The 27993-nt window shown below is 46.4% G+C and overlaps 1 protein-coding gene across 1 annotated transcript in view; it reads right to left on the bottom strand.

Annotated features, from left to right (window-relative positions):
- The window catches only part of LOC125939648 (solute carrier family 22 member 6-B-like), a 52275-nt gene extending 28490 nt beyond the window's left edge, over nucleotides 1–23785 (bottom strand). Inside the window, exons 1-4 of the mRNA XM_049673202.1 lie at nucleotides 23562–23785; nucleotides 14056–14432; nucleotides 8576–8742; nucleotides 4041–4192 (exon numbers count right to left, since the gene is read on the bottom strand). Of these exons, the coding sequence (XP_049529159.1) occupies nucleotides 4041–4192; nucleotides 8576–8742; nucleotides 14056–14394 (658 nt within the window). The 5' untranslated portion in view covers nucleotides 14395–14432; nucleotides 23562–23785. The remainder of the gene's footprint in view (nucleotides 1–4040; nucleotides 4193–8575; nucleotides 8743–14055; nucleotides 14433–23561) is intronic.
- Between the last annotated feature and the right edge of the window lie 4208 nt (nucleotides 23786–27993).

Below are 27993 nucleotides of genomic sequence, written 5' to 3'. Positions count from 1 at the left end.
AGAAAATGTGGGCCCAACCTCGTTCACGGCACTCTTCAATGAAAAAAAAAAACGATATCTTTAAAATTGGTCCAACGCTGGCCGGAATCGAAATCACGTCACACAGGTTCCTCAAGCACAGCAGGCAGACGCTTTAGCACCCTGCGCCACGAATGCTAGCGAAGAGGCAGGGATTAATTCTCTATTCGCACTTACCGGCGCGCCACCAATCTCTGAGACCACGCCGGGACTTCGCGAGCGCGTCGCCAGATGGCGCAGCAAAAGTTACCGACCATTCAGTATACAAGAAAATGAATTTAATCTCAAAATAATGCTATTCGTATACTTGCATAGTCATCATGGACGAGCTCTTCCCGAATTATTTTGACCTCGCAACGTTAAATGGCCACTTCGTTAAGCGCTTCAGGGGTTTCTGCGCCGTTAACTGCTCAAAATAACCTGAAAAAATTTGATCAACTCCCCAAGCGACATATTTGTGGGCCCGCTTAGAGCAGGAAGTGTTCGTTATAGGAGTTCCTTATCAGTGTACCTGGTTTCAAAAAGGAGTCAGCAGGTTGCAGAAACAACTGACATCCAGAAATAAATCCTACGGCAATTTTCCCCTAAAAATTATTTGGACTCAAGATTCGCCTGGCTACCATATGCTCACTGCATAGACAAGAGCGAGAAATATGCGGTGGAGCGACGCTCCCAATCTCCTGCCACCCATACTCCGCTGCACAACGTCGCTGCTTTCCACTGCCATCTTATGGCTTACTTTAAGTCGAGGACACCTTGGATGCAGGCGGCCGCACAGTACACCTACACGCACTGTGCAGGAACACGCTTTGACCAAGGTTATCGACCTGATTATGATTGAATGGCATGAAAACTCCCGATAGAGCTTTTTGTTGCTCAATACGTGCTACACAAGTGTTTTTCCGAGCGTGAAAGAAGCTCGCGAATACACGCAATATTGCCTCGCGACTGGCCGCTCCAGGCACTTTGCGTGTATTCGCGGGCTTCTTTCACGCTCGGAAAAACACTTGTGTAGCACGTATTGAGCAACAGAAAGCTCTATCGAGACTTTTTCACGTTGCTCTATAATACAATTTTCTCATTGACACTTTTCATCTATTAATAGTATTTGAGAAGTTGATTAAATAATTGAGACTAATTACGTAATTAGGCGGAATGCAAAAAAATTATCCTGAGTATCTTTAAGAGACGGCCAACATTACATTGGTTCTGTCCATGTACGTGGCGTTTACATATTTTTAAATCTCGGTGCATGATAGTTGGGACACCCTGTATGTACATTCTTGGCCTATCGCTCCCGTTGGGTATGTGCCACTTGTGCACAAAGAAATGACGGCAACAATTTTGCCGGATGATCCGGCCTTTAATACAGCCCACAATTTTGACCCACAAAGTAGTGGCAGTGATTATTACAGACTTGAGACATTAACTAGCTCGAAAAAGACAACAGACGACAGCAAGAAGTACATAGGACGGAACGCTAGACTTCATCTTACTACTAGCGTTCTATCCTGTGTGCTTCTTGCAGTCGTCCGTTGTCTTTTTCGCGCTGGCTAATGATGTCTTAAGTCTAATACGCACCAACTAGCCCATCTGTCTTCTCTAATGGTGCCCGTGAGCACATACTTTGCATAATAATGTGCATAATTTCCTGTATCCATGCGGGGATTTTTGTCGGTGCGCTCGTCTTCCGTACGGAATATCGAACATGCTTCAAGACAAAGCGTCCCGCTACCGTGAGCTGTAGCCTTTCCTTGTGGCTTACCAGGTGGGCCTCCGATTTCCCGTGCCTTGTTCTACACCCCTGTCTCCTCAAACCTCGTAGGTGGCACTACGTCATTTCGCTCGTGACATCAGTTGTAGTAGAAGTTTCGGCCTCAGTCTTCTGGAGGCCCCAGGCGGGACCATCAAAATGAGTCATCGAGCCTTAAACGCACGATGTCCTTAACACAGCTACTGCCTCCTCACCTGCGGCCTAAATATTTATTTACCCAAAAACTGAATTTAAAAAATGGTGTAAGGAGACCTCAAATTTGATGGTCATCTCAAATGCCACGCTGCAGTCACGTCGGTCAGGTAGAAGCATGCAAGCTGTCCTACTGAACGATAGAAACAAATAAATGTGACTGTATTACACAAGATTAACAAAAATGAACATGTACCAAGATTACATGAATCAGATACATTTAAATAGTAAAATGTTGAACCAACGTGAAAAAAAAAATTGCGTAAGCCTTTGACCAAACAAATACGAATTGAAATTTCTATGAAGCTATGCATTTCAAATAAATATATAAACAAATAAATATATAAATAATAAATAGTAAATAAATAATAAAAATAATAAATAAACAGTATTCGCCAAGAATGGTCACATACCCAGCGACCCATATCTAGTTCCCCGAGAACGGGGCAGTCCAAATAAATTTTTGTAAATCAATGAAGCCATCAAATATCTTGCGGTGTTCCATTAAGAGCCTTTGTGTGCATTAGATACATATGAGCCGACATCAGATTAAGGTTGTATGTCGTGATTTATTTAGGCCAAACAGAGCTTCGCCCATTGGCACTGTGATGTCGCTCAAAATTCCGTGCTATAGACAGCCTGCACGGGACGACATGCGAAACCATGGAGGTGAGGCAAAGAAAGCGTCGCTTAAAAGTTTCACATATGAGCAGCTCATTTGCCTGTGTGTAACGTGTCTCCTGCAAATAACCTGCGAGGCTGAGGACAAAGTGCACTGCTCGACACCGGTTCGCCAACAGGTTAGTTGTGAACAGTTATTTTCTTTCACCGAACCAGAACTGAACCGAAAGAAAACGAAGCACGTTGAACCTAACCAAATCCGCATTTTTTTTTCGACAGAACTGCTGAAGTCGCTGAAGCTTGTTTTACCGTTAATATAAGAAGTGTGGCGCACGGACGTATGTGTAACTGCAATTGAAAATTAGGTCAGGTCGTGATCCAGATTCCTAACCAAGATTCAGGCCCTGTTAATCTCTTGTGGCGTGTATGCACACTTTTATACGCTCGTTCATTACCACTGCAGCCCCATCAAATAGATTTGCCTTGTTACCCCCCAACTCAAAACGGCAGGTCATAGTACTATTGGCTCCGCTCCATTGATACCATCCATGCATTGCAGGGAAGAGAAAGTTAACTGTCCCTGCCATATTTGACATTTAATCACAATACCTACCAAGCTTAAAGGCAGTCTCAGTGTTGCAATTCAATATCGGAGCTCTTTTTACACAGGGCCGCACCAGACCAAAGCAATAATTAATGCCGCGCGGCACGTCAGCTCAGCTCAACTCATCTGACCAAGTTTTATTATACTGCTATCGTTTCTACAGCTTGTTTTGGCATCGATTCCTTCAACATTTTGATAAATTACGCCACTCTGCCGGTGCTTCCGTGGCATGCCTACGCCAGGGAACCTGCAAAGGGCGAATTCTTATCCTAGTAGGTAGGTAGGCAGTAAACTTCATTGAGGTCCTGAAGGAGTCACCCCCCCCCCCCCCTTCGTTTTTATGGAGGGAGTGAACAAAAATTTTAGCTTCTCTGATGAATTCGCTAAACTTGATTCTTACAGAAGATTGCGGCGCTCTTTCGGGGGCTAAATGTGTTACACGATGAAATACATCGAAGAGTGAACAATTTGTCACACTGGAGTTAACTGGGAGACCAAAAAAGTAAACGTTTATATCGCAGAACAGCATGAAGTTTTGAAGTTACTAGTTACCGTCTATCACAGACATGTTATATTACACATGTGATTGTGATCAAGAAACCAAGGCGCTTAGCTCGTCTGGATGTGCACGCATCCACGCTGAACGCAAAGGTGGCATATGTATCCCGATAGTTTAATGCCGCAGTTTACAGAAAGCTTGCATGAAGTGGTATTGGAAACCTGTGTTCTACTTACTACCCATGTGTATAAGCTTTACTTGGCAACTACACGGCGAACGTTGAAGAATCACCGCCACAGTGCAGGATATTGTCTACGTGCATGCGCACTTACAGAGTGTCAGGCTGTTGTTCGCCGCGGCTACAGAGATGGCGTTGAAAAAACGCAGCAGGCAGAAGAAGCCGAAAGAGCTGGTCACAGCCATCAGGTACTCCAGTATCACGTAGCTCACCAGACCGTACAGCAGAACGGGCCGCCGGCCGAATCTGCAAAAGGGGGTGTTGTATATTAGGAGCACGGACACAAGTAACAGCGCAACCTAAGAGCAGACTGGTTATGCTAACATAAGCAGAAATTCATTATCGCATAAAATATCCAGGAGGGTCCCACCGCCATGCGAGGGGTGCTGTGACCATGTTCACAAAACCCACCATATAAAGGTTCAAGCAACGCCGTTCAGGATAAAAATGTCACAGTTTCGCCCTAAGGGCGAAGCAATGAATGAGATAGCAACACAGCAATGTCATACGAAGTAAGGTGAGCGGCTTTGGTAGCAATATGAATTGTAGTAAACATGAGCTGATTAAGTAAGCAGGTGTGCTGCGGCGTAAGTAGACCGACATGAAGAGAGACTCGACCACGAGAAGGCGCGTGTGAAACGGTGGTGTTGATGAGAAGCGCTTCCCGTGGGCAGCGCGTGCGAAGGGACAGCGTGCGTTGGAAAATGTGGCCCGACTATTACCAACTGAATGAACAAGCGTGGTGTGAGCGCGCACAAACAAACATGAATAGATCACACTGAATGACTGCAGACGACTGTCAAAACGCTGGCAGCAAGCGCATACGCCGCAGCGGGCGAAGGTACGTGCGGTCTATCGCTTCAACGGAAACTGAGCGGCGAATGCACAGCGCATACAAAGGTCAGAGCCGTGTGGAGATAAGAGACCGTGCGGGAGAGCGACGAGCGCGGTTGTTGGCAGAGTAGAAGTGCCGTACGCCGTACGTCGCCTCAGCGACCGCGCACGAATACGAAACCATTACCACTTCCACCTTGCTTCTGTGCGATCAGCGGCCGGAAATGCAACCGAGTTTTCGGAAACGCACTGTGCTCCAATCATGCTGTATTGAATTATGTGGATTGAAGACGTGTGCAGTAGTTGGCTGCAAAAATAATGACTAGCATATTCAGCAATGTAATGAATATTTGTGGCCAAGTTCGCAGGCCGCAGCTGCAACTGTCCGTATACGGGTTTCTGGCACTTCAAGATATATACGGCTTGCCTCGAGGATACAGAAATTTGCTCATCCGCCAGTGTTGTAGTGCTAACCTTCAAAGAAAGGGCTTCAACCCCGGTACTTCGGCAAGAGTGAGTACCACTCGTTAAACAATGATAAATGGAGTAGCGCCGCCTCCTGTCATAGTAGGTTTCGCACGCAGTATCTACACACATCTACCCCAACTGGCACTGAAACTTACGTCCACTCTTTCACCAACGTGTGGGCGCACACTCCAATAAAAAAATATGGGGTTTTACGTGCCAAAACCACGCTCCGATTATGAGGCACGCCGTAGTGAGGGACTCCGGAAATTTGGACCACCTGGGGTTCCTTAACGTGCACCTAATTCTAATTACACGGGTGTTTTCGCATTTCGCCCCCATCGAAATGGGGCCGCCGTGGCCAGGATTTGATCCCGCAACCTCGTGCTCAGCAGCACAACATCATAGCCACTGAGCAACCACGGCGGATGCACACTCGAATATATGCGCACTATATACGCACAATATATGACGGTACTACACCGACAACGCACGAATGGCCGAAGCTGAATGTTTCGTGAAGGTTCACAAGAGTAAGCGAGTTACTAGCGGTAATAACTCGTATGACAATGTACAGAACAGCTATATTTTAAGCCTTGTGCGCAGCAAGAACAAATCTAACGGAACTGAGCCCACCCGCGAGCGGTTAGGCAGAAAATCAAATAGTGACCGCACCGAGTAACTTTACTGGGTCAGAAACATGACAAGCCGCTGCTTCAAAATATTTGCCAAACAAAGAACGAAAAGTAAAGCACGCTAATCGTGATTCAATTCATCAGCGGAAAGTTTGGATAGCTTGGAATACATGTTTAGCCCCGATTTTAGAGCAAACACCATATACGCTGCTCGCGCCGTTTGTACGTAGCATAATCAGTTCCGAAAGCGCTTTTGCATGTTCTCTGAAGCTGTGGCCAAAGCTTCATGTTGTCCACCCAGTCACCGTCTACGGTATCTCCCCGAACAGGGGATTACTAAGCCGCGCCGGCGTCATACACATCCATTGTAAACATGGAGGCAGTTGAGGCAAGCAATGGACGCGTCACCACGTGATCAAACATGGCAGCGCCCACGGGATCACCGCGAAAAGGGTCAATAGGCTGACTTTGGACTTCGAAGTGGGGTAGGTGCTCGATGGTTTCCTCACGGTTACAGTGATCGCGTATCCTCCTAAGACCCCTTATACACATTGCCCATTGCCTTCAACATTTCTTCTAAAATTCACTCGGAAGTGCTTAAGTTACGCAAAATATTCATTCTGGGCATGAAGTACAGTGCATGTTTAACTAATGAAGTGGTTTACTCATATTGTTGTCATCCGCTCTCGACAACTTTAACACTAAATTGATGTAAGCCTCTGTGTCGTCCCAGACAGCCGAAAGCAACCTGGAGGTGTGTTTCTATATCGCCGAGATTGCGTGAAAAATACCGGACGCGACAGCGACATGGCAATGGACTACACGTAGTTCCATATTCATCTCTGCATTTAAGCAATAAAATGCAGTTTTTACAATAGCAAGCATGAGGAGATGGTTATTTTTTTTTCACGTACATGGAGACGCAGCTCTTGGCATCCTAACCGTGCTATGTAAAATTTAAAAATTGTTTTTCAAGTTCGTAACATAACAGTAGACAATAACAACCATCTTGAAGAGCGATTATATCCTATAGTTGTGCTCGGGTCTCAGGAGGATATATGAGAGTCAGCTATTCCTTGTGAGGAAGGAGTATGAGTTTGTGAAAGCTACGCCCAATTGAAGCCGGCACAGTAGTGTAGTGCGTCACGTAGTAGTGACGGTGAGGAACACAGCAGCAAATACTGTGTATCACACAACCAAATTTTTATTGTGTGAACTTCTGCCCCTAAACTCAAGTGACATTCAAAGCACAACGATAGCGGCGAGCCCAATCGGCCATCATCGAAAATCTTATCTGCGGGTCTAGCACGTCGGCTTTTATACATGACTCGTCGAATGTTCTAGCATAATCGCTGGTGCTCGTATACCTTCAAGAAAGTACAACACTATTCGCGTCGCGCACACAATCTTATCACACAAGGTTCAGCGAGACCATATACAACGGATAGAAACAACGATAACATTCGAGTGCTAACAGGTTAAACAAGTACACGTGTCAAGTGTCACACTGGGACGGGCTTGATGGTCAACACAGTTTGAGTGATGAATCAAGCACGCACAAACGATGGTTGCAATACTCCGGTGTCTTCCAAAGAGCAAGCGTGATGTGTGTCCCGATCAATTCGTTGAAGTTCCCTCGCTGTGTCCGTTCTTGATAGTGGTATATGATCATTATCTGGGCGTTATGGTGTGCCGATTTAGTAGCAGCCTCACCAGCAAGGTGGTTGCCCAAAATGACAATCACCAGGTAGCCACTGCAAATTAACGTTGTGTCCATTTCCAACAACGCGATCGCAGATTTCTATTATGTTTGAAATCATCTTTTCATAGTTCCCATGAAAAATTGCCGCCTGCAGGCCTGGAAGGACAGCTTTAGAATCACAAAACACTGCCATTTACAAGGCGATTCTCCGTGTATATATACAGGGTGTCTCAGCTATCACGCAGCACTATTGAACAAAAAAGAGGAACGTCGTTACCCGAAGAAAACCTGGTGCGTATTGTTTCCAGTACAGTGGAGTAGCCGCCAGTAATTTATTCGTTGATAAGATTTAATTATCTAATTGTAATTAATTATCTAACTCGAGAAGTACTGCCCTAATTATCTAAGTGTCAATGAGAAAATCGTAGAGCAACATGAAAAACTACCGATACAGCTTTCTGTTGCTCAATACGTGCCACATAGATGTGTTTTTCCGAGTGCGAAAGTAGTCCGCGAATACACGCAGAATTGCCGCGCGACCGGTCGCTCGAGGCACTGTTTGTATTCGCGGGCTTCTTTCGCGCTCGGGAAAACACATCTATGTGGCACGTATTGAGCAACAGAAAGCTGTATCGGTAGTTTTTCATGTTGCTCTACGATTTTCTCATTGACACTGATAATTAGGGCAGTACTTCTCGAGTTAGATAATTAATTACAATTAGCTAATTAAATCTTATCAACGAAAAAATTACTGGCGGCTACTCCACTGTACTGGAAACAATACGCACCAGGTTTGCTTCGGGTAACGACGTTCCTCTTTTTTTAAATCATGCTGCGTGAGAGCTGGGACACCCTGTATATATTCAACAGCGGTATGAAGGTCGGCTTCAAATGATGCTGATTCTCCTACAAGCCCACACAACAAAAAACCGTGGAGTTCTCGGTATCACGCCAGCGTTTAAAAGATTAGGTGAAACTTGAACATGCACGCACTCGAACAGGTTCTTACGAATATTGTCCGTCAAGTTTGCCGAAAGAAAAAAATTCAAACTCACATGTCCGAGAGCTGGACCCATGATGACGAAACCGACTGTCATGCCGACCATGTAGATGCTCTGGGGCAACGCATTCTTCCAAGCAGAACCGCACACAAGGTTCCACTGCAGGAGAAAAAGTCAATGGCAGGACTCCAAAGAGTAACAAGTTTCGGGAAAAAAAAAGTGGCGAGCGAGAACAAGTATATTAAACACGAAACGTGCATGGGCTGCCTCTACTAGGCTTTAGTTGAAACCTTTGAACCTCGCAACGTCTCGCCACTTGAATTGTGAATTTCTGATATTAAAAATAATGGTGATAAATATGCCACCGCCCACTCCACAAACTGATGAAATGAAAGGACGGCGCGAGGCGAAATCGATCCTTAGTGATTATGCAAATCATTACCCCAAGCGGGACCGTCGTTTGCAGAAAATTATATACGGCAGGAAAAAATATAGCACCCGCATAGTTGCCGATAGGGCCACGAAGAAAACAGTCTTGTGGTCCCCTTTGAACAGCTTACGAAAAAACTAAGGAGGTGAAGGGGATATAGCCGGTCCTGTAGATTTTTTGCGACATCTCATGAAAACGACTAGGACACACGCATGCGCATACACTAGATGGCACTTGTAAGGAAAAAAGAGCAATCCGTCATTTACTAAAAGTAATAAAACTATAGAATATAAACAAATACTCAAGAAAAAAATTACTGCCTTGAATTACTCCACGGTTCATTAAAGTTTCTTTTGTATTAAAGTGACGGTCATCAAGTCGGTTCACTGCGCTTCTCAAAACAATTCCCGACTAGTATGGAGTAGGACTTATTAGAAGGCGTTCCGTTTGTCACACGAGTATCCCCCACTTGCAATAAGAGCAAATTTATCAAACAGCAGAGTGGTCGGCCTGGCGTCCAATAGCCTTCCACTTTGCGACGGGGAAAAGAAATGTGAGAGAAAGAAGGTTACGAGGGTTCACAATGAAAACAGAGGACGTGAAGAATCCCTTGTCAGACCCCTTGCAGACGCGAGTCTAGACCCGCGCTGCTCGGAAATGGAAGTAACGCGCCTTAGAGTGACCAATGTTACCTGACTCGTGAAGTTAGCATTAAGACTTGGTAAACTTCGCCACTCGTTCAGTAGGTCAACCTCTCTAAAAACTTCTGGAGGAGGCGGAACACATCACCTGAAAAATTCAGTGTCCCTGAAGGAATATCCATCCTCCAGGCCTCATTAGATACACAATGCATGTTTGTTTCCGCATGGCATAAGGAGACGCTCGGGCGGAGCATATTGCCGGCTAGAGCACTGCACTGGCTCGGGCTTACCCGAAAGCCCGGGCCCGGCCCGGCCCGTGGGCCGGGCCAGGCAGAGAAGTTTTTTCACGGGCTCGAGCCGGGCATGGCGTGTGCTTTTTGACCCGGGCCCGGGCCGGGTTTTTTGACCGGGCTCGGGCTTTCTGGTGGTGTGCATGTAACGTGCAGCGAGTTATTCTCGGGCCTCTCAACTCTGAAAAACATCTTTCGGTCTCGGGCCGGGTTCGGGCCAGTTTCGAGCCGGGCTCGGGCCGGGCCTAAGGTAAATGGGTGGCGGGCCGGGCCGGACGGGTAACGTAGATTATTTCCGGGCCCGGGCCGGGCCCGGGTCTCACCATAAAAGTTTTGATCGGGCTCGGGCGGGCCGCCCAACGTAAAAACGGGCCCGGGCCGGGCTCGGGCTGAAAAAAATCGGCCCGTGCAGTGCTCTGTTGCAGGCATGCTTCTGCAAGCCTAGATCCGCCCGTAGCTTGCATCATTCTCCTCTGGCCAACGTCTCAGTATGACGTCTTCAGTCTGCAGTTGATTGCCAATATTGAACAAAGGAGCCAACGCCTACAGTTCGCGCGCCTATTGGGGGACAAATATGTGGCCTTTGCTCCCAAAAATGAAGTGGTGCACTGTTCCTGTGCGTCTCCCAGGTGCTTAGCACACCCGTAAGAGCCTAGACCTTGACGCCCATCTCGTCGTTATTTAAAGGTCACCTAGTCGTTGTCTGAACAATATACACTGACTTCGCTGGATGTCATGTGGCATCGAAAAAAAAAGGGATCATAGGGTCAGGCCTGTGAAGGCAGCATGGTAACTGCCCGGTTGACACCAGCGTCTTGTTGCATTTCGTATAGTCGCAACAACGAGAGTTGGCGTTGAATCTAGAGAATGGCAAAATAGCGTCATTTGAGGTTTCTCGCAGCTTAATTTCCAAGGTCGTTTCTATGCTATCCGCAGTGTTCAGGTACCCTCTGGTACAAAATGTCATAAGCTTTCCCTTCCGCAAGAGTAGTTCTGCCTCGTCAAGAGTGAGAAAGTTAATTCTTTATTACGCATTCAAGTACTTGCAGGGCTCGCTTTGAATCAAAATATTGCGAAATAATCCAGATATCGACCGAGTGATCTCAGACGGAGACGATTTCTGTAGCTATTAATACGACCCGGTGGCCGCGTTTTGTAAAAAGAAACAAAAGTTGCTTTTCCATTCTGTCAGCCCTTAGTCACTAAATCGCACGAACTCGCGCCACCGCTATCACATGATCAGTCACTCGACAGGACAAAAATTGGGACATAGATTGGATCGGATATAAAGAAACCTTATAAAATACTGCCCTCGGCGATACTTCTGACAGACGCCAGTAGTTGGGAAAACTACGGCTGCAGTTAATGAGGATGAAGTTACGAAGCCATCCGTGTAAATGTGTATAGCATTGCTGTATTCTATCGATTTACGCCCTGGAGTAAGCTGTCTAAGACCTGGTAGTGGGGTACCGTTAATTTTTTTTAGAACTTCCAACAATAGCGTCACATGGTTTCAACAACCGTTCAGGTCTTTTCACGGTAGCTTTCACTGGCTCCACAACGCTTTGAAAGTTGAAAATAGGTTAAGTAAAGAAATCTGAAATATATGGGAACACATACCTATTACTCTGCGATGAAAGTTCTAAGTGATACGAATACAAAAGTGTTACCTTGCTTATTGCGTAAATGCTTTCTTCACCTTTCACTTGTAATGATTGCGCTCTCTCATGCAGCCTTATATTGCGGAGAAGCCAACAGTTCGAAACGTGTGCAACTGTTCATGAGTAGCCACGTCCTGGCACGCTGAAGGAAATGGGGCAAACCGAAAAGGAACGCGAGGAAGGAGGTTATAGTCAATGACTGGAGTGAAAAACAAGTGGAATAATCGTTTTGTATAGAAATTTTAGAATTCTAAAGTCAATATAGTAATCGAGTCAATTGTTAAATTGCAAGTTGCAGCGTAGTTTTGGAAACAAAACATTCTTGATCAGTATGGCCATGGCTTTCGTCCTTTGATCATTGAAATAATAGAAGGGTAAACGTAATGAAATCATTTTGTTAGTCGATGGCTTTCAGGAATAACGCTAAATGACGCGCGTTTAAAACAAAGCATGATGACAATAACAAGCAGCATTAATAGGCCTGCACAGACAGGACGCGTCCCTTGCTGCACGCAGGCTGCATTTTTAGGATGGCACGAGATACTTTGGCAGTGTCCAAGAGTTTACAGTTCTTCCGGTGGCAGTGGAGTTCTCAGTTTTCTAGAAATACCGGGGGAGAGGTGTGCATGTCCTATGTAGCTTTTAAGAACATCGAGCAGTCGTTGCCTCTCGAGCATTGCTGTTCGCAGTAAGACTTAATGGAATCAAATAGTCGCTGAGCCCACCCTTCCTTTTATTGGTCTGGTGACCGTACACCTAGAGGAGATTTACTTAGACAAACAAAGTAGAAGCTGTCGCTCAATAAAAAAAAGGAATTACATGACTGGTGGTTTTGACACTGGTTCCACTACACCAGCAATCTGATGGATGGGATAGGAATAAACTTTATTTGTGCAACGGTTATGGCTGTTGGTGCCCGGGGCTGTTGGTGAGGGCCAGAACTCGGAATGGTCGTATACTCCCATGAATTGCAAGAAACCACTGATAGGTTGTCAAATCCGCCCTTGTCTGAAATGGCGTAGTGCATACACGAGTCCTATTCTATCCCAGAGTCTCCGTGCGGGATGGCTTCTGCCTTCCACTGCTGTACGTCCCAGTGTGCGTAATCAGGCGGCTGCGCGCAGTCTGATGTTCTACCCATTACCTACCTTTCCTCACTGCACTGGCACTTTCTTCAATGACAGCTTCGAGTGTGGAAATACCGGAGAAGTGATGTAGTTATGTTCTCATGTGTCGAGAAAGGCCCTTTACGACACAAACGGATTCACAATGTAAAGTCTAACTTTATATTTTGTGCCTGAATAAGACTGAAGAATGCGGTACCATAGCACGTACGAGATCCAGGGATTTGCCATGACCAGCGCACGGCCGATCTCAATGCCTGCGTCGGCACCCCCATCTTAGGGAAGGTGCCCGCCAAGGATCAGGATCTGACGATTTTCGGTCTATGGATATAGTCTGGTCTGGCGCACTCCAAGGCCTTATCAGGTTAGGACTCATGAAGACAAACCACTTCCCTACGGTAGGGAAGTGGTTTGAAACTTTCATGAAAATGAAAGTTTCAAAAAATTTCATGAAAATTTCTTAGGACCGTTTTCAAGGAAACAGACCCTTGCTTGCCAAAAGGCATAATCGCCTTAGTAAGATCGCCATACGTGAAGGCGTCGCTTGAGTGGTGGAAAACTTCTAGGGCCGTAGTTGACCTGGTACACTTTGCCAGCGAAAACCGGCATCATCGCCCCTTTCGTATCGTCAATGCTCTTTCAGCCACATGAGCACTTTGGCGGAACGCCGGCCGTTTCTATAAAATTGGTTGTAATTTAGCTTCAAGGTTCTTTAGCACTAATGAAGTCAAAGCCAGTGAAAGCCACTGAAAACACGGCAGAGAACACTGATCAGCTTGCCTTCAATATTTTAAGTTATGAATAGAAGAAACCGGGCTGCATGCCACCAGCATCAAATCGTAAGAAAGTTACACTTCAAGTTTGAATGTAACGCGCAAAGGAACATGTAGCATACAGGAGGCATAGCAGAGCTCGCCAGTGCATATACACGTTCGAAAGATCTAGCTGAAGCAACATGTGTCAACTTGTAAACGCTGGACATAGCTAAGCTGCCGACGTCAGGCGTACATTATGGCCGCTTTAACAGATTTATATGTTAAAGATGGCGCTCACATATGCACAATAGTTCCCGCACCCCGAATTGCCATAGTCTGCCGGCGACAAGGAGCGAAACTTTAAAATATAAAAATATACGCCAAACTGTGGCTTTGCTGCCGTTCGAGCACATGGGTTTCATGGTACCCTTGTCTTCTGTCACTAGTGCACTTCACGACTATCTTTGTGTCGGCACCGCAAGACATCTTGCTCTTTCTGTCAACCTAGCACTAATATTGTAGGAGTTGCCGGCCCGCATGTTGGCGTAAAACAGTAGTAGTAAGGACTCACCATTTCTGTGCCTGAGGGCCAGAACTCGGAATGGTCGTACTCCCATGAATTGCAAGAAACCACTGATAGGTTGTCAAACCCGCCCTTGTCTGAAATGGCGTAGTGCATACACGAGTCCTGTTCTATCCCAGAGTCTCCGTGCGGGATGGCTTCTGCCTTCCACTGCTGTACGTCCCAGTGTGCGTAATCAGGCGGCCGCGCGCACCAGTGGTCCACCTCAGGGAAGAGGAACGAGGCGCACAGGTTGTTGATGGCCAGCATCATGCCCCGGTACATCGAGAGCACCAGCATCACGTTCTGGTAGATTCCCGTCTCACCAATGAAGTCTGTCACCTCCATGACACCACCTCTGTGACCGGGTTGAAAGGCTCAATTCACTGCATAAATGGAACGCATCACCATATGAATGGACTGTGCGTGAGACAGCACTACGGCTGCAGTGAATGATCTGCAATTCCGTCGATTGATATCCAAATTTGAGCCTGTAACGAGCATGCCAAACTCATCCAAGCTTCTTTGCGTAACACGTTTCATAGAAATGGCGGAGTCTTTAAAAGGTCACTTGCAAATTACTGTTGAGAAACAGTTGGTGCGATTTGTCGGCAGCGTTAGGACATTTCCAGTGACTGGAAAATTATGATAGAATTAGAACTGTTAGATTAAAATTAGTCTTCAATTCCGAGGCTGAAAATAAATGCGATCAACTTGGCCAGTAGCGTCTCTGCTGTACCACGGCTTCCTCTAAAAACCACCTTGGAGTAAGGTTCTAAATTTGTGGTGCTTATTTTTCACAAAAAGCTACGAATGCTTATCGACGCTTATTCGACTTCATTCAGGAATTTGTAATGACGTGCGATGCACTGCAAAAAGTATCTAAAGATGACCATCTCAGACGAAAAAAAAGAAAGTCTCGGGTGACCGGCTGTAACAACCTCCCAACTTCGGGCCTTCAAAGCGCGCTCCTGACGGCATTCATTGATGCGCATTTTTATTGTGCGCATAAACATACACTACACGAGATAGATGTGAGAATGGAAGTGAACAGCGCGGACTGATGTAAATGTGAAAGTAAACTTATAAAGGCTGGCACTATACGTGTAACCGAGCAGGAGTGGATATTTCAATGCTTGGATGCTAAGTTCTTTAAAAAACGCGCAAATTATTGCTCCTCTTCAACGCAGAAGCCTAACACACATGTTTCGGTTTTTATATGCAACTTGTATGTCACCAATAGCTTAAACTATTTGAGTGAAGTATACTGAATTTTGCAACGCCCAATGAGACGTGCGGTGCCTGCAACGACGTGAACATTGCATATATTGTCAATGTGCGCTTTGAGTTGCTACAGAAAGCTTAGCGATCGAAAAAGCATGAAATGAACACAAGTGTTCGCACAGACTAACTCGACCCGCAGGTGTCCGTTGTATGAGCACCACGCTATACATATACAGATCAGCTTAGCCTCCTTATCAGGAACCGTGCCACCTGCTGAAAACTGCGTTACCATTGTCGCATTGGACAGCTTTCACGAAAAATCTGATCACCTGAACATCATGCCTGCAGCTTAGGACTATGACCACAAGTAAAATCATTTCTCTAGGCACGCCGTAGCCTGGGGGACTCCGATTGTAACCACCTGGGATTCTGTAACGTGCACCTTAATCTAAGTAGACGAGCGTTATTGCATTTCGCCCCCATCAAAATGTGGCCGCCGCGTCGGCTACTGAACGCGCGACCTCGAGCGCCGCAGAGCAACATCAGCCACTGGGCTACCGCGGTGGGTATATGACAACAAATCGACTAGTATGGTTGATTTGTTGACATAGTTGCGTGGTTAGCTGCAAAGAGTATGCTAAGCTCCTACGCATGCAGATGAACATAAGCGCAACATTGCCAACATGCCACTTCTGTGTTAACATGCACGGTACATGTTAATCGACGTCTACAATCCTCAGCTTTCACCCGCCGTGGTGGCTCAGTGGCTATGGTGTTGCGCTGCTAAGCGCGAGGTCGCGGGATCGAATCCCGGCCGCGGCAGCCGCATTACGATGGGGGCGAAACGAAAACGCCCGTGTACCGTGCATTGGGGCACGGTAAGGATCCCCAGGTGGTAAACATTAATCCGGAGTCACCCACTACGGCGTGCCTCATAATCAGATCGTGGTTGTAGCACGTAAAACCCCAGAATTTGAGAATGAATTAAATTATTAGCTTTATGAAAAGAGGCACGTGAACGAGTAGCTTTTAACCTCGAAGGCTATAGAGGTAACGAGTCCCTGACACTATATGGCGAAACATGAAAGCGGGCAGGCGGGTAGAAAGGTTCTGGCGGCAGCATGCACGCCCTTTGCACAATCGTTTCATTATATACGTATATCGCTTTATACAGCAAATATTTATTCCAGCGTGCCTGTACGCCCGCATTTTGCCACTGGTGTATTTCTTGGCAGCAGTTAGCCTATCGCAATTATGCTGCTGTATAGGCATGTAACAGTAGCGCACCCAGGATCTCTGCCAATGAGGGGGTTGACAGTTTGCCAATACCATCTAAACAGCACTAATTTCAATTTCATCAGGGGAAATTGTCAAAAAATGCGCTTTTTGCGAGTGTGCAGACGATTGCGCGTCTTACATCTTAGTTACAGTACTCAAATGCGCAAGGAAAGAAAAGGGGTTAAACAAAAGAGGGGGTAGGTCGGCCTCAGGGGGGGGGGGGGGGGTTACAACCCCAAACCCCCCGCCGGATTTGATTGATAAGTATTTTGCAATGAGCTATGACATCAGTAGCAAAGACATTGCGGCAGATGCTTCCCGCAATAGCCTATTGCGTTTTCCTAGAGGGGGAGGGGGATGTTTATCAGAACTTGAGGGCTCCTAACACCGCAGCACCCGTGGCTACACACCAGGGACTATTTTGTTTCCTACACAAATCACGAAAAGGTACCAGCAACGGCAAAAAACTTTCGGAGCGTGAAATACGGGAAAAGACGAAATATTCTCGCCGCCGATCCATCTACCCTCCAATCGAACAGTTCAATTGGTACACGTTCGTGCGACTACCACATTTCTAACCTATACGCGAGACTTCCGCGCGCCATAAACTTGCGGAAGGCTGCACTGTCCACGTCTTAGACTGGACAGTGCAGCCTACCGCAAGTTAACTGCAGCGCAGCCTAACTGCTATCCCGCAGGAGCTGCAGTCAAACTGCATTTTTGCGCTCTCCAGCAGTGGTGCGTCGGAGTTCGAGGCCCTGCGCGCACGTGTCTTTTTTTTTATCTGCCAGCGTGCTCGTTCGCTAGTCTTAACTGCGCGCTCACGAGAACGATGTCGAGAGCAACCTTGAATGCTGAGCCCAGAGCAACGCCCCAGAGAGCATGGGAAGCGGTGGAAGAAAGAGGGAGCAATACGTGCCAGGCATGCAGACTGCGAGAAGGCTGGTTGCTTGATGCGCACTCTCCGCAGGCTGACTGTTCGTGATCAGGTGATCGACTTTGGAAGCACGGCACAGTGAAACAAATGGTAAAGGGAGCTGCAGCACGGAACGTTCGCTTGCGAAGGGCTGCATGAGGCCCCACACGGCAGTGCTTTTGCAGTAATCGAATGAACACCGTGCTTTAATGCGATTAGCATTCCTTGCCTACTTCAGGCCGTTTTCAGCCTATCTATCTAGCCTCTTACGCAAACCCAGAAGTCCAACTTTTCTACCAGCTTAGGGCCACTAGGCCTCGTGCTCATGGTCGCGATGCCGTTATGGTCGTTGCATCGTCGTCATTCCAGCTTTCGTCATCCGACTCGCGTCATGCCGTCATCGTCGTCAAACATTCGTCATACATTCGCTGTCACATCACCGTCTTGATACCGTCGGGATCGTTCAGTCGTCGTCACTCCAGCTTCCTCATCGCCACTCCAGCGGAAATCTCAGAATCACCACTACAGGCGCTAAATAAACGTGACTTCAGGAATTGTGCGTCGCTACCTTGCTCAAATGCTAATCGCATTACCATCGGGCGATGACTCATCATTAGGGCTCCGTGTTTTTGGATAAATCGGAAAATATCCGATAAATACTCGCCGGTAAAATTCGACAACTCGGGTTTATCACATAAACTCCTATTTTAAGGCCAATATGACCCTGTTCTGTTCTATACCGAAAGGGCATGTTCTAAGCAGTCATTGATGCGTCGGGTGGTTTGGTCTATATAAACTTTACCTCACGTCAACAGTATCTCGTATACCTCACCCATGGCACATTTAACAAAGGGCTCGTCGCGCACGGAGCGAGAGGCGTATGGCCGCTCAACGACTGTCGCAGACCTTCATGAATACTACGCTGTTGTCGCTGAAAAGTGGAGTCAGACACTTGAGAGGAACCTTTTCGATGCACTCCAGTACACCAGTGAATCGTTTTGGTATAGTGTTCAAATTGTGAATCTAAATGTGAAGCATGAGTTACCCCGCGCGCTCGAAACCTATGCGCCGAATTTTAAGTTAGTGTTTCTTGAAACTGACGACATGAGCCAACTCATGAGGGATATTGCGAACTATCAAAGCTAATTATTCAGTAACATTGTTGAACCCCTGTCGCTTTGGAGACTTCACACTGTCCAGTGGCCAGCGCTTTCTCGCTTCGCGCTGAGTCTTCTAGCGCAAACGTGGAAAGGGCATTTTCAAAGCTGAAAACCATCAATCTAAATGAGCGTGCTTCCATCAGTGAACGCGTCCTCTTGAAGTATGAGTGCGTCAATTACAAAACAAGCTTTTAGGTTGTAATACGCACAAACGTAGATGTTTTGCATTCAAGTATTTGTGCTTGTGTGTGGTCTAATGTTTTGGGGTTCAGATATCATTTCATCTAAGATTTTGGAGTATTGACAATAATGCACAATTTAACTCCAAATTTCGGAGCATTGGGGATTTACGAGAAATAAACTCCGATAAACTACGAATTTCTGCCAGAAAATAAACTCCGAAAAACACCCTCCGAATTTCAAGAAAAATAAACACCGAAAACACGGAGCCCTACTCATAATCGACAGTCATCGTGCGATGAGTACTGCCATAATTTTTGGAGTAATGTGACACGAACGCGTGTTCAGTTTTATACTGGCTATTTATACTGGCTATAAAAATGCGAGCATTAATTTACAAAAGCGTATTCGTTCCTTCTGGGCATGTCCGACACACCAATCTGTGACTCGTGCAACTGTGAGGAGACGGTGGAACACGTGTTGTGTTTTTGTCATCTTTATGAGACCGAACGTGACATTCTCAGGAGTGTGTTAAACCGATTAGACAGCAGACCGTTTTAAGAGACAAGGAATCTTCGACCGTGGCCCCACGCGTCGCAGGCTTACAAAGCGACGCAGGCATTGTTACAGTTCATGAAGTCGACTGGCCTCAGTGACCGATTGTGAAGTGTTGGACAACCACACGTGTTCATACTGCGAGTACTTTCTTCCCTCTCTCTCTCTCTCTCTCTCTCTCTCTCTCTCCTTTCTTTTCATCCCTTTAAACCCCTTCCCCCGTGTACGGTAGCAAACCGGACGTGCTTCTGGTTAACCGTCCCTGCCTTTCCTTCTTTTTTCCTCCTCCTCCTACCCCGTAATATTCGAGGTAGGAGGACCTTGCTATCCCTCTCAATCCTTCACCCCTTGGGACTAACTGCAAAATTTGTTCTCCGAGTTCAGTCCAAGGTTATCCTGGTCAGAACATATTCTAACAACTTGCAACAAAGCACTAAAAAAACTTGGTTACCTGACCCGAACCCTACGTGTTGCCTCGAAAGAAACTAAACTCATTACATACAAAACACTTGTAAGAGATTCTGGAATATGCGGCTACCATATGGAACCCTTACAAAATTTCGGACAATGAGAAAATTGAATCTGTTCAGAAAAAGGCGGTTCGTTTCATATACTGCCGCTACGTTTTCACCGTCATCTCATCTGTATCTTCTTGGTTTAACCCCTCTTTCCCACCGTCATCACATTAATTCTCTGAAACTTCTGCACTCCATTTTACTCTCCATATTATGCCTCCCCTAACACATATCTGACCCGTGCAAAGCCCCTAATCACGAGAAACAGCAATCACTTAAACTTATCAGTCTTTTTGCTCGCAACAACCCACAAAAAATTTGGGAATGCTATTGAGTACTCCCTTTCACATATGCTTCTTTTTATTGTGATTTGTATTTGCCACGTATTCACCCACTCCTGCAATAGCCCTTCCGGGCTGCAGTATTTGTAAATAAAAATAAATAAGCATCTGCGGTTATTATGAATTTTTTTCTCTTCTCCCAAGCAGCTTCGTATCGTTGTGTATCGTTTACGCATGTTTCCGGAAGCAATATGTTTGGAATGGGCGCCAAACTTAATGGATTGTCCATAAATCCTCTTAGTGGAAATTTGGATAATTTGCCGGTTATTGTTATCGGTGAGGTCATGCTGACGAAAAGTTGCAACAAACGTAAACTGTTTTGAATGATGACTAGAACATGAGGACGCGCCTACGCAGCACCCGCGTCTGGAACGCAAACGCACCACCGTTATAGAAAGCAAGCACAGTGATGCAGCTTGGCCGCCGCTCCCGTATTCTCTAGAATATTGCCCTCGGTAGTTCATTTCGTCAGCGCCCAAAGCAAGAAAAAAAAAATTCAGGGCTTTTACGGTGCCATAACCACTATCTGTTTACGAGGCTCGCTGTAGTGGGGTACTCGATTAATTTCGACCTGAATCGTGTACCTAAATCGATGTACAGCGCCCCCTCATCACGGCTGTCTAGAGAACGAAAGCAGTGCGCATCCGTACGCTTCCGAGACCCTTCGGGCCGCTACAGGAGCAAGCTGGAACGGCAGTTTATTCTGAGCATGCGCTGCCAGACGGACAGGGCTTCGCCACTCGCAGTCATAACCCTTGCGCTGCTCCCCTCGTTTGATGACTACGGGATGCACGAGCGCGCAGTGTTTTGTCGCGTGACGAGCGGTTGCGTGGTCTGGCCACTACACGCGCTGATAAAGAACCGTTCCTGCAATCTGGCGTAAGGTTCCTCGATAGCCTGGCGCCTATCCCAGCTCCCCCTGTCATCGAGCATAATCATCAGAAAGGGGGAGCTGCGCAAAGCAGTCATGACAGCGAGTGGCGAAGCCCTGTCCGTCTGGCGCGCTCAGAAGCAACTATGTCGTTCCATCTTCCACCGGTAGGCAGCGCTAAGGGTCTCGGCAGCGTATTACGACAGCGCACCGCTCCTGCGCTCTGGGCAGCCGCGGCGGGGACTGTATACTACACGAGCGTCTAAGCGCCGCCGTACTGCAGTGTTGCCAGGTGCGACGAGGCGGCGTAGCCAAAAGCTAGAGAAGTTGTAGCCCAAATGTAGCCAAACAGAAAAAAAGTGCAAAATATTTCGTAGCCAAATATAGCCATTGGTATTTGCAATTTTATTTGCGTATACATTTTCACATTCGACAACGGCAATCCTTTTTTGCATAACCCGACGTAACAAAATGTCTGTGCCACCGTGACGGTCGGCTCTTTATATCAACAGCGACATCATGCTTGCACAGAACACTTTTTGGTTGGCCCCGGTAGTTCTTAAGTTCCAGTGAATCACTGCAGAAGGCGAAATCAGTGCTTTTATTTTATGACAGATAGTACTAAATTATTATTTTAGTTATTTACAGTAATATTAACTCCGAACTCTGCTTTTTAGCTGTCGTGAACACAAAATAATGTTCAGCGTCATCGATCTCTCACGTTATCTCTGCCTACGGCGTAAAAGTTCAGCTGTCCAGCGATCTGTGACGGCGACGTGCTCATGGCTTTTTTTTTTTCTTTTTTGATGAGCTAAAACAAGTCTTTCGCGCTATTATATCTCGCCTTATTTGTCTCATCGTCCTATCTTGTTTTCTCATTTTCTTGTTTGTTTGTTTAAGCTAACATGGTGGGTGAAGTTCATGTGACGTGATGCACTGATGTCATCGGGGCAAATATGTTTCTATATTAGCAGAATGAGTATCTCCATCCATGACATTACGGGCAAACCATCTAGAAGTAACAGCCCCAGAACCCACCTTTGGCTCGGGATCTTGCTCCCATTCTTTTTTATACGTTCCTGCATACTTGGCCCACTTCACCATGTTTGGATTCTCCTCTCTGAGGAGGATCCGATCTTACGTCCAACCTATCGAAATGAATCTCGAATCTAAGCACGAAGAAAAATTCCTTTAACAGGAAAAGGAAAATGGCAGTAAAGATTCGCACCAGAAACGTGGAGTAGGTCGAAAGCTGCGCCCGGCGCGATCCTCCACCCGTGCTTCCCTTCTTTCATGTCGGTGCCACGATCGCCCGACGGCCCCGACCCTATGTTACTGCTCTCCCTTCCTGAACATAGTCATGTTAGTACAGTATACTGTGAAAAACCCACAACTCCCAGGTTCATCCCGATGCCCGGGGTTCGGGTGCCGAACGGTCAAGCAGGGTGTAAGTTTAAGTGCATCAAAGATCCAAGCCACCGGCTCAGACAACGGCGCAGAGAGGGAAGGAAAGGCGGGTGGGGAGGGGGGGGGGGGGGGGTGTCATTTCGCGCATGCACATACGTACAGCCACGCTGCCGGCTCAACCAGCAATAACAGCCTTCGAGATTTGCTTCTACCCGATCAGAGCCACATCTGGAGCGTGGATTAGGGCGCCACTTATAGCCCAAACACAGCCAAGTCGCAAATTTTCAGCAGCCCAAATATAGCCACATAGCCAACTCGTCTGAATCAACGCCAAAAAAAATTTCCCGTAGCCCCATTTGGCTATATATAGCCAAACCTGGCAACACTGCGCCGTAGCCGGGATCGAACCCGCGAGCTCCAGCTGAAGAGCGCAAGGCCATAGCTCTACACTGGGCTGCCGTAGCGGGTGAGCCAAACGTTGAGCACTTGAGTAAACTCGTTCGTAAACAAGTTTCAACGAAAAAAAAAAAAACTTTTGCAAGTCTCTTTGCGTAGGCGACATTTTTAGTATGGACGGAATCCTATTTTGAGGAAGCTCGTAAATGACTTTGCACACTCGCAATGGCATGTATAACAATGAAGGAGCTTCAAATAAGTTTGAAGTACAAAGTAACACGCATTTATTGACGCCAACTTAGCTGTCTTCACAATGTCGGGTAAAGTAAATGGGACATACGTCCGAAGAAAATTATGTGCAAAAATATTGAAACAGCGATGCTGTAACCGATTGCAAGTTCTAGGGAAAATGAAACGTTCACTTATTGAAAATAGTTGCGTGTACTCGCGAGCACTGACAAATGAGGGACTTTCACTGGGACTGTCACGCAATTGCCGACCTCTTTCTTATTCTGTGCAACATAACGCATGCTGAAAAAAAAAATACAACTAAGGCTATGCCGCGAAGTATGCGTTTCCCAGGCCTCTTCTTGTCATATCCTTGTAACGAAGGCAAAGTTTCATTTAACTTAACAATATGTGCACAAATACATGTAACAAAACGGGACATACCGTGTTCCTTCAGGAGTAGAATTCTCCGGTCCAAACTGGGCCCACCGTCCAGCGTGGAAGTGCGGCGAAGGGGCGTAAGCTCAACTTCGTCCGCCCATCGGCAACTGGAAGAAATTGTCTGCACGCAGCGCCTTCTGCTTCCTGTGTGTCGGCATGACTTACAATGGGCTTCTTCGATTTGTCGGCCTGGACTGTCCAGGACTGCCCGAGATGCTACATACGCAACGCTCATTGGCTGAAATCACCGCCTCGAGCAGTCCGGAACTGTTATGGAAGGATAATCGAAGATGCTTAGAGTCGTTCGGCCAAACAGCGCATTCACTAGGGTAGACGTAGATTTGATAACGTCACACTAAGAAGCCAGGACAACTGACTTTACGTGCAGCGTGACGTGTTCTTTTCGCATCCATCGAATGCAGTATCTTTGAATCTTCGGATTGCACCATGGGAGCACGAAAAATAACTAAAGTTAAGAAGAATGGGAAACAAAAAGAAATGTGCCGCTTGGAAAGTAGAAGCGCAATGTCACTTTATTGAAAGTCGTAAAATAAAAGAAAGAGAAGCAAGCTGGTCGATTTCCGAGACAAATATGAGCCTTCGTAAAGCGCAGGCGCACTAAAGTATAGATTACGGATTTGGCACGGCATCGGGAACTGCTTTTTTGCTATCAATTTAAAAAGCACAGTGCACGCTGTTTTCTGCAACTGAGAAAACCATGAGTCTCCAGCGACTCTTTCACTTCCTTAGCTCAACTATTGCGAAGTGCTGTTATGAGACCAAGAGTTTTCCATGCATTAAGACAATCCCTTGCGGTCCTCAAAAAACCTGCCCGGTAGTGCTGGAAAGCTTTGGGAAACCGCCATTGCCACCTGGAAACTTCCGGACAACACTAAAAAGCTCCACCGTAACCCTGCAGCCGGCATGCAACAGCAGACGTGTGTAAAATTATTCGAACTTGGTTTCAGTGTCTTCAGAGCAGTGCTGTGTGCTGGGCCATCATTGGCAAGCCAACATTTAAGACACACCCAGTCTGCAAGCTGTTCGTGAGTCACCTTTCATGTGTTCGCCTGGCGGATTGTTTCGTTTTCCTTTTTCTTTCTCTTTCTTTTTTTTTGAGATTGGTTTCACGATACCATGAATTTCGCATGCAGTGCATGTGTGGCATGTGTGCCAACGTTGAAGGCGCTGCGTCTCGATTAACACTGTGTAAGGTGCACGAACACGAAATAAGCTGGCTTGGAAACCATCGGCGATTCTCAGCGATTAGTTAAATTATGGAGTTTTATGTGCCAAAACCACAATCTGATTATGACGCGCGCCGTAGTGGAGGACTGCGGAATGATTTGGACCACCTGGGGTTCTTTAAGGTGAACCTTAATCTAAGTACACGGGTATTTTCGCATTTCGCCCCCATCGAAATGTGGCTGCCGTGGCCGGGATTTGATCCCACGACCTCGTGCTTAGCAGCCCAACACCATAGCCACTCAGCGATCAATGCATGTATTATACGAGTATGTTCACTTGCCCAAAGCAGCCGTGAAGTTCTCGCGTGCATTATTACATGCACTACAAGAAATGGCATGTATAAAGAATGCGGCAGTGGCATATAATTCGAACTCTCGGCTTGAAATTACGTGATCACTCGTTTGATCCCAGGTGTACCTGCTCGGATGTCTTTAAGATACGTCGTGCCGTGCCTGATCGTAACGAACTAAATTCTGTTAGTACGGAAAAATATAACATTCAATAATTTTGGCTATAAAGCGAATGAAGGATTCTGTGAATTACATGGTGTGCATCAGGCGGTATCAACAGAGTAAACGTGTGGAAGTGCGCACTTCGTCGACATGGTGATCTTATGAGTAACGACAGCTATAAATAGCTATCTCCACATCACGTGATTATTTTGGCGTTTCTGCTATACCTACGGCGTTGATTTCAGCACTCATATAAAAATAGGAGCCACGAAGGGTACGATGTGTGGCATGTCCAAGTCGAAAGACTGTGATAAAAATTACGGAAGATTAAACGTTCTTCGAATCTGCGTTAAGCGAAGCTTTCTTCATATTTTTTTTTTATTTGAGTGCTCTGCAAAGGTACACGTGATGCGTGCAATGATATTTTGTTTCCAACTTATGCAGTTGTTTAAATTAGTTAAATGATGGGGTTTTACGTGCCGAAACCACTATCGGATTATGAGGCGTGCCGCCGTGGCCGGGATTCGATCCCGCGACCTCGTACTCAGCAGCCCAATACCACAGCCACTGAGCAACCACGGCGGGTATGCAGTTGTTTGCGCCTTCTGCTTAAATGCAAACGCAAGTTCCCGTGGCCTAATGGCATGTGACGTGGACGAACTGATTACTTGCAGGCTAATGCAACGTTTTGCGAGTGGTGAAGGAACCACTGTGAGAAAAGGTGCATGCCCAAAAAGTATTAGGCATAACGATGCTTGTTTAACGTTTCAACACCTCTGATGAGCACGCGATCGATCAAACACCCACACCACGTGACCCACGCGTTTTTTTATTTATTTGAAATGACTAATAAGAGAGTTTGGTGCCTTCATGGTGGCACCGGCTACTCCTTGTGACTTAGCGAAGGAAACAAATGCGCAAAACGAGTGAATAATGTCACAAAACATGGCACTACATAGAACACCAGATGTATAAACCTAGTACACAGTTTTTTGTATGAGTTCAGTACACATGTGCATATGTAAAGTCAAATATTTTAAAGGGCCAAAACACAGAACACAAGTAATTACACATAGCGTAAAAGAAAACTTGGAGGACAGTTAACCTTCGCCTTCAAGAGTGGAACGCGATAGCATTCAAAGATCCTTGACTGTTTCTCACACTTCCCGGCAACTGCAGCTTATGTAACCGTAATGTTTACCGGGAAACGCTGGTGGTGAACGCTATGCACGAAGGCGCGCTTTCTGGTAGAAACGCGGCCTCTTTCGTGGGTCGGCCTTCTTTTATTGTTTGCACCTTTAATATTTCAGTCTGAGAAGATTTAGCATAAAAGGCATGCGCTGTCAGTGTTTTGTTTCATGACAATTGTTTGTGGGCTGTCACTCTCAAAATTCCGAGGAATAACTTTGTAAAGAATGCAAGACAAAGTGCGAGCAACTTTAGTGGTAAAATATATTTGGAGGGTCTGCATAGTTGGGGATGATTTTCCCAGCCGGGGGCGACATTGCCGACGCCGGATTTTCTGCGACACGGGGCCCCTAAACGCTATCGCGTTAAAACACGATCACCACCATAAATCCCAGAACAAAGAACAACATTTATATCACTCTTTCAGCTTTTTAAGATAAACTGAAATGTAATATTTTAACAAAATGTTTGTGTCCCCTAAAAACTTTTTCAACGCAAGAAGTGCTCTTTTCTGAAGGCCCGCTGTTGTCCATGGACCAAGTACCTTATTTTGGGTGAATGGTCGTCTACCTAAAAGCAACAAATTTGCTTGCAATACCCACGGCCGCTGGATAAAAAAAAAAAAAGTGCGGCCTGCCGCGTCGGGCGCGTTGCAATGAGAGCGAATGTGACAGCCTTAGTTGCATTGTCGGTCGCTTCGCTGGGCCGAACGGCGCTAGTCATCGGCGATGGAACGCGTCGGCTTGCACGTGCGACAGCGTTCCAAGCGCGTTCCTGACGCATTTGCTATGCCGATTCCAGACAACAGCCCCCGACGTGTGGCGCCGCGGCGGATCACACTGTTTTCGATGCACGCGGCAGGCCGCACCTTTTTTTTTTTTTTTTTTTTTTTTTTTATCCAGCGGCCGTGCAATACCCTTCGTGGTGAATCATATTTTCTGCACTCGAGGAGGAGATGATGTACATTTTCGTCTAGGAGGAGGAGGAGGAGGAGAGAAAGAAAGAAAATGACAGGGATGTTAACCAGAAATGCGTCTGGTTGGCTACCCTATATACTGTGGGGGGCGCTAAAGAGGGAATATAAAGATGAGATAGAGTATATGGCCTCAAGAACACTGTGGACAAGAGACACATTTTATCCGATATAAAAAGTGTCGCGTGACGCAGGTGCAGCCGTAGGCGACGCACTAATGTTTCGAATTTTCTGTTTTCTCTCAGATTTGATGGATTTATACATGGATCGATAAAGCATAACTCCGAGTTCTTAGATTGCTTATCAAACCAGGTAGCTTTGCTGAGACGACAGGATATCTGTATCCGGAAGAAGATTGATTGGCCGTGCGTTACTTTGCAGCAGCGTGCACTGCAGTGTTATCAGGAATATTGCAGTGCCCGGGTATCCACTGAAATGCAATTACGTGATTCATTGCACTTGCTCTTGTGTGTTCTTTAAGCGTCACATACAATAGCAACGTGTTCAAAGAATTTTAAAGCAAAGCTTTTTATGGCTAGGCGAAATCGTATATAGCTAGGCGAAATCGCTTGTG

This window comes from Dermacentor silvarum, chromosome 1 (genome assembly GCF_013339745.2).
Source record: "Dermacentor silvarum isolate Dsil-2018 chromosome 1, BIME_Dsil_1.4, whole genome shotgun sequence".
NCBI classification, from domain to species: Eukaryota; Metazoa; Arthropoda; class Arachnida; order Ixodida; family Ixodidae; genus Dermacentor; species Dermacentor silvarum.
Note: the sequence above shows the minus strand (reverse complement) of the source record. Positions and strands in the feature narration are given on the sequence as shown.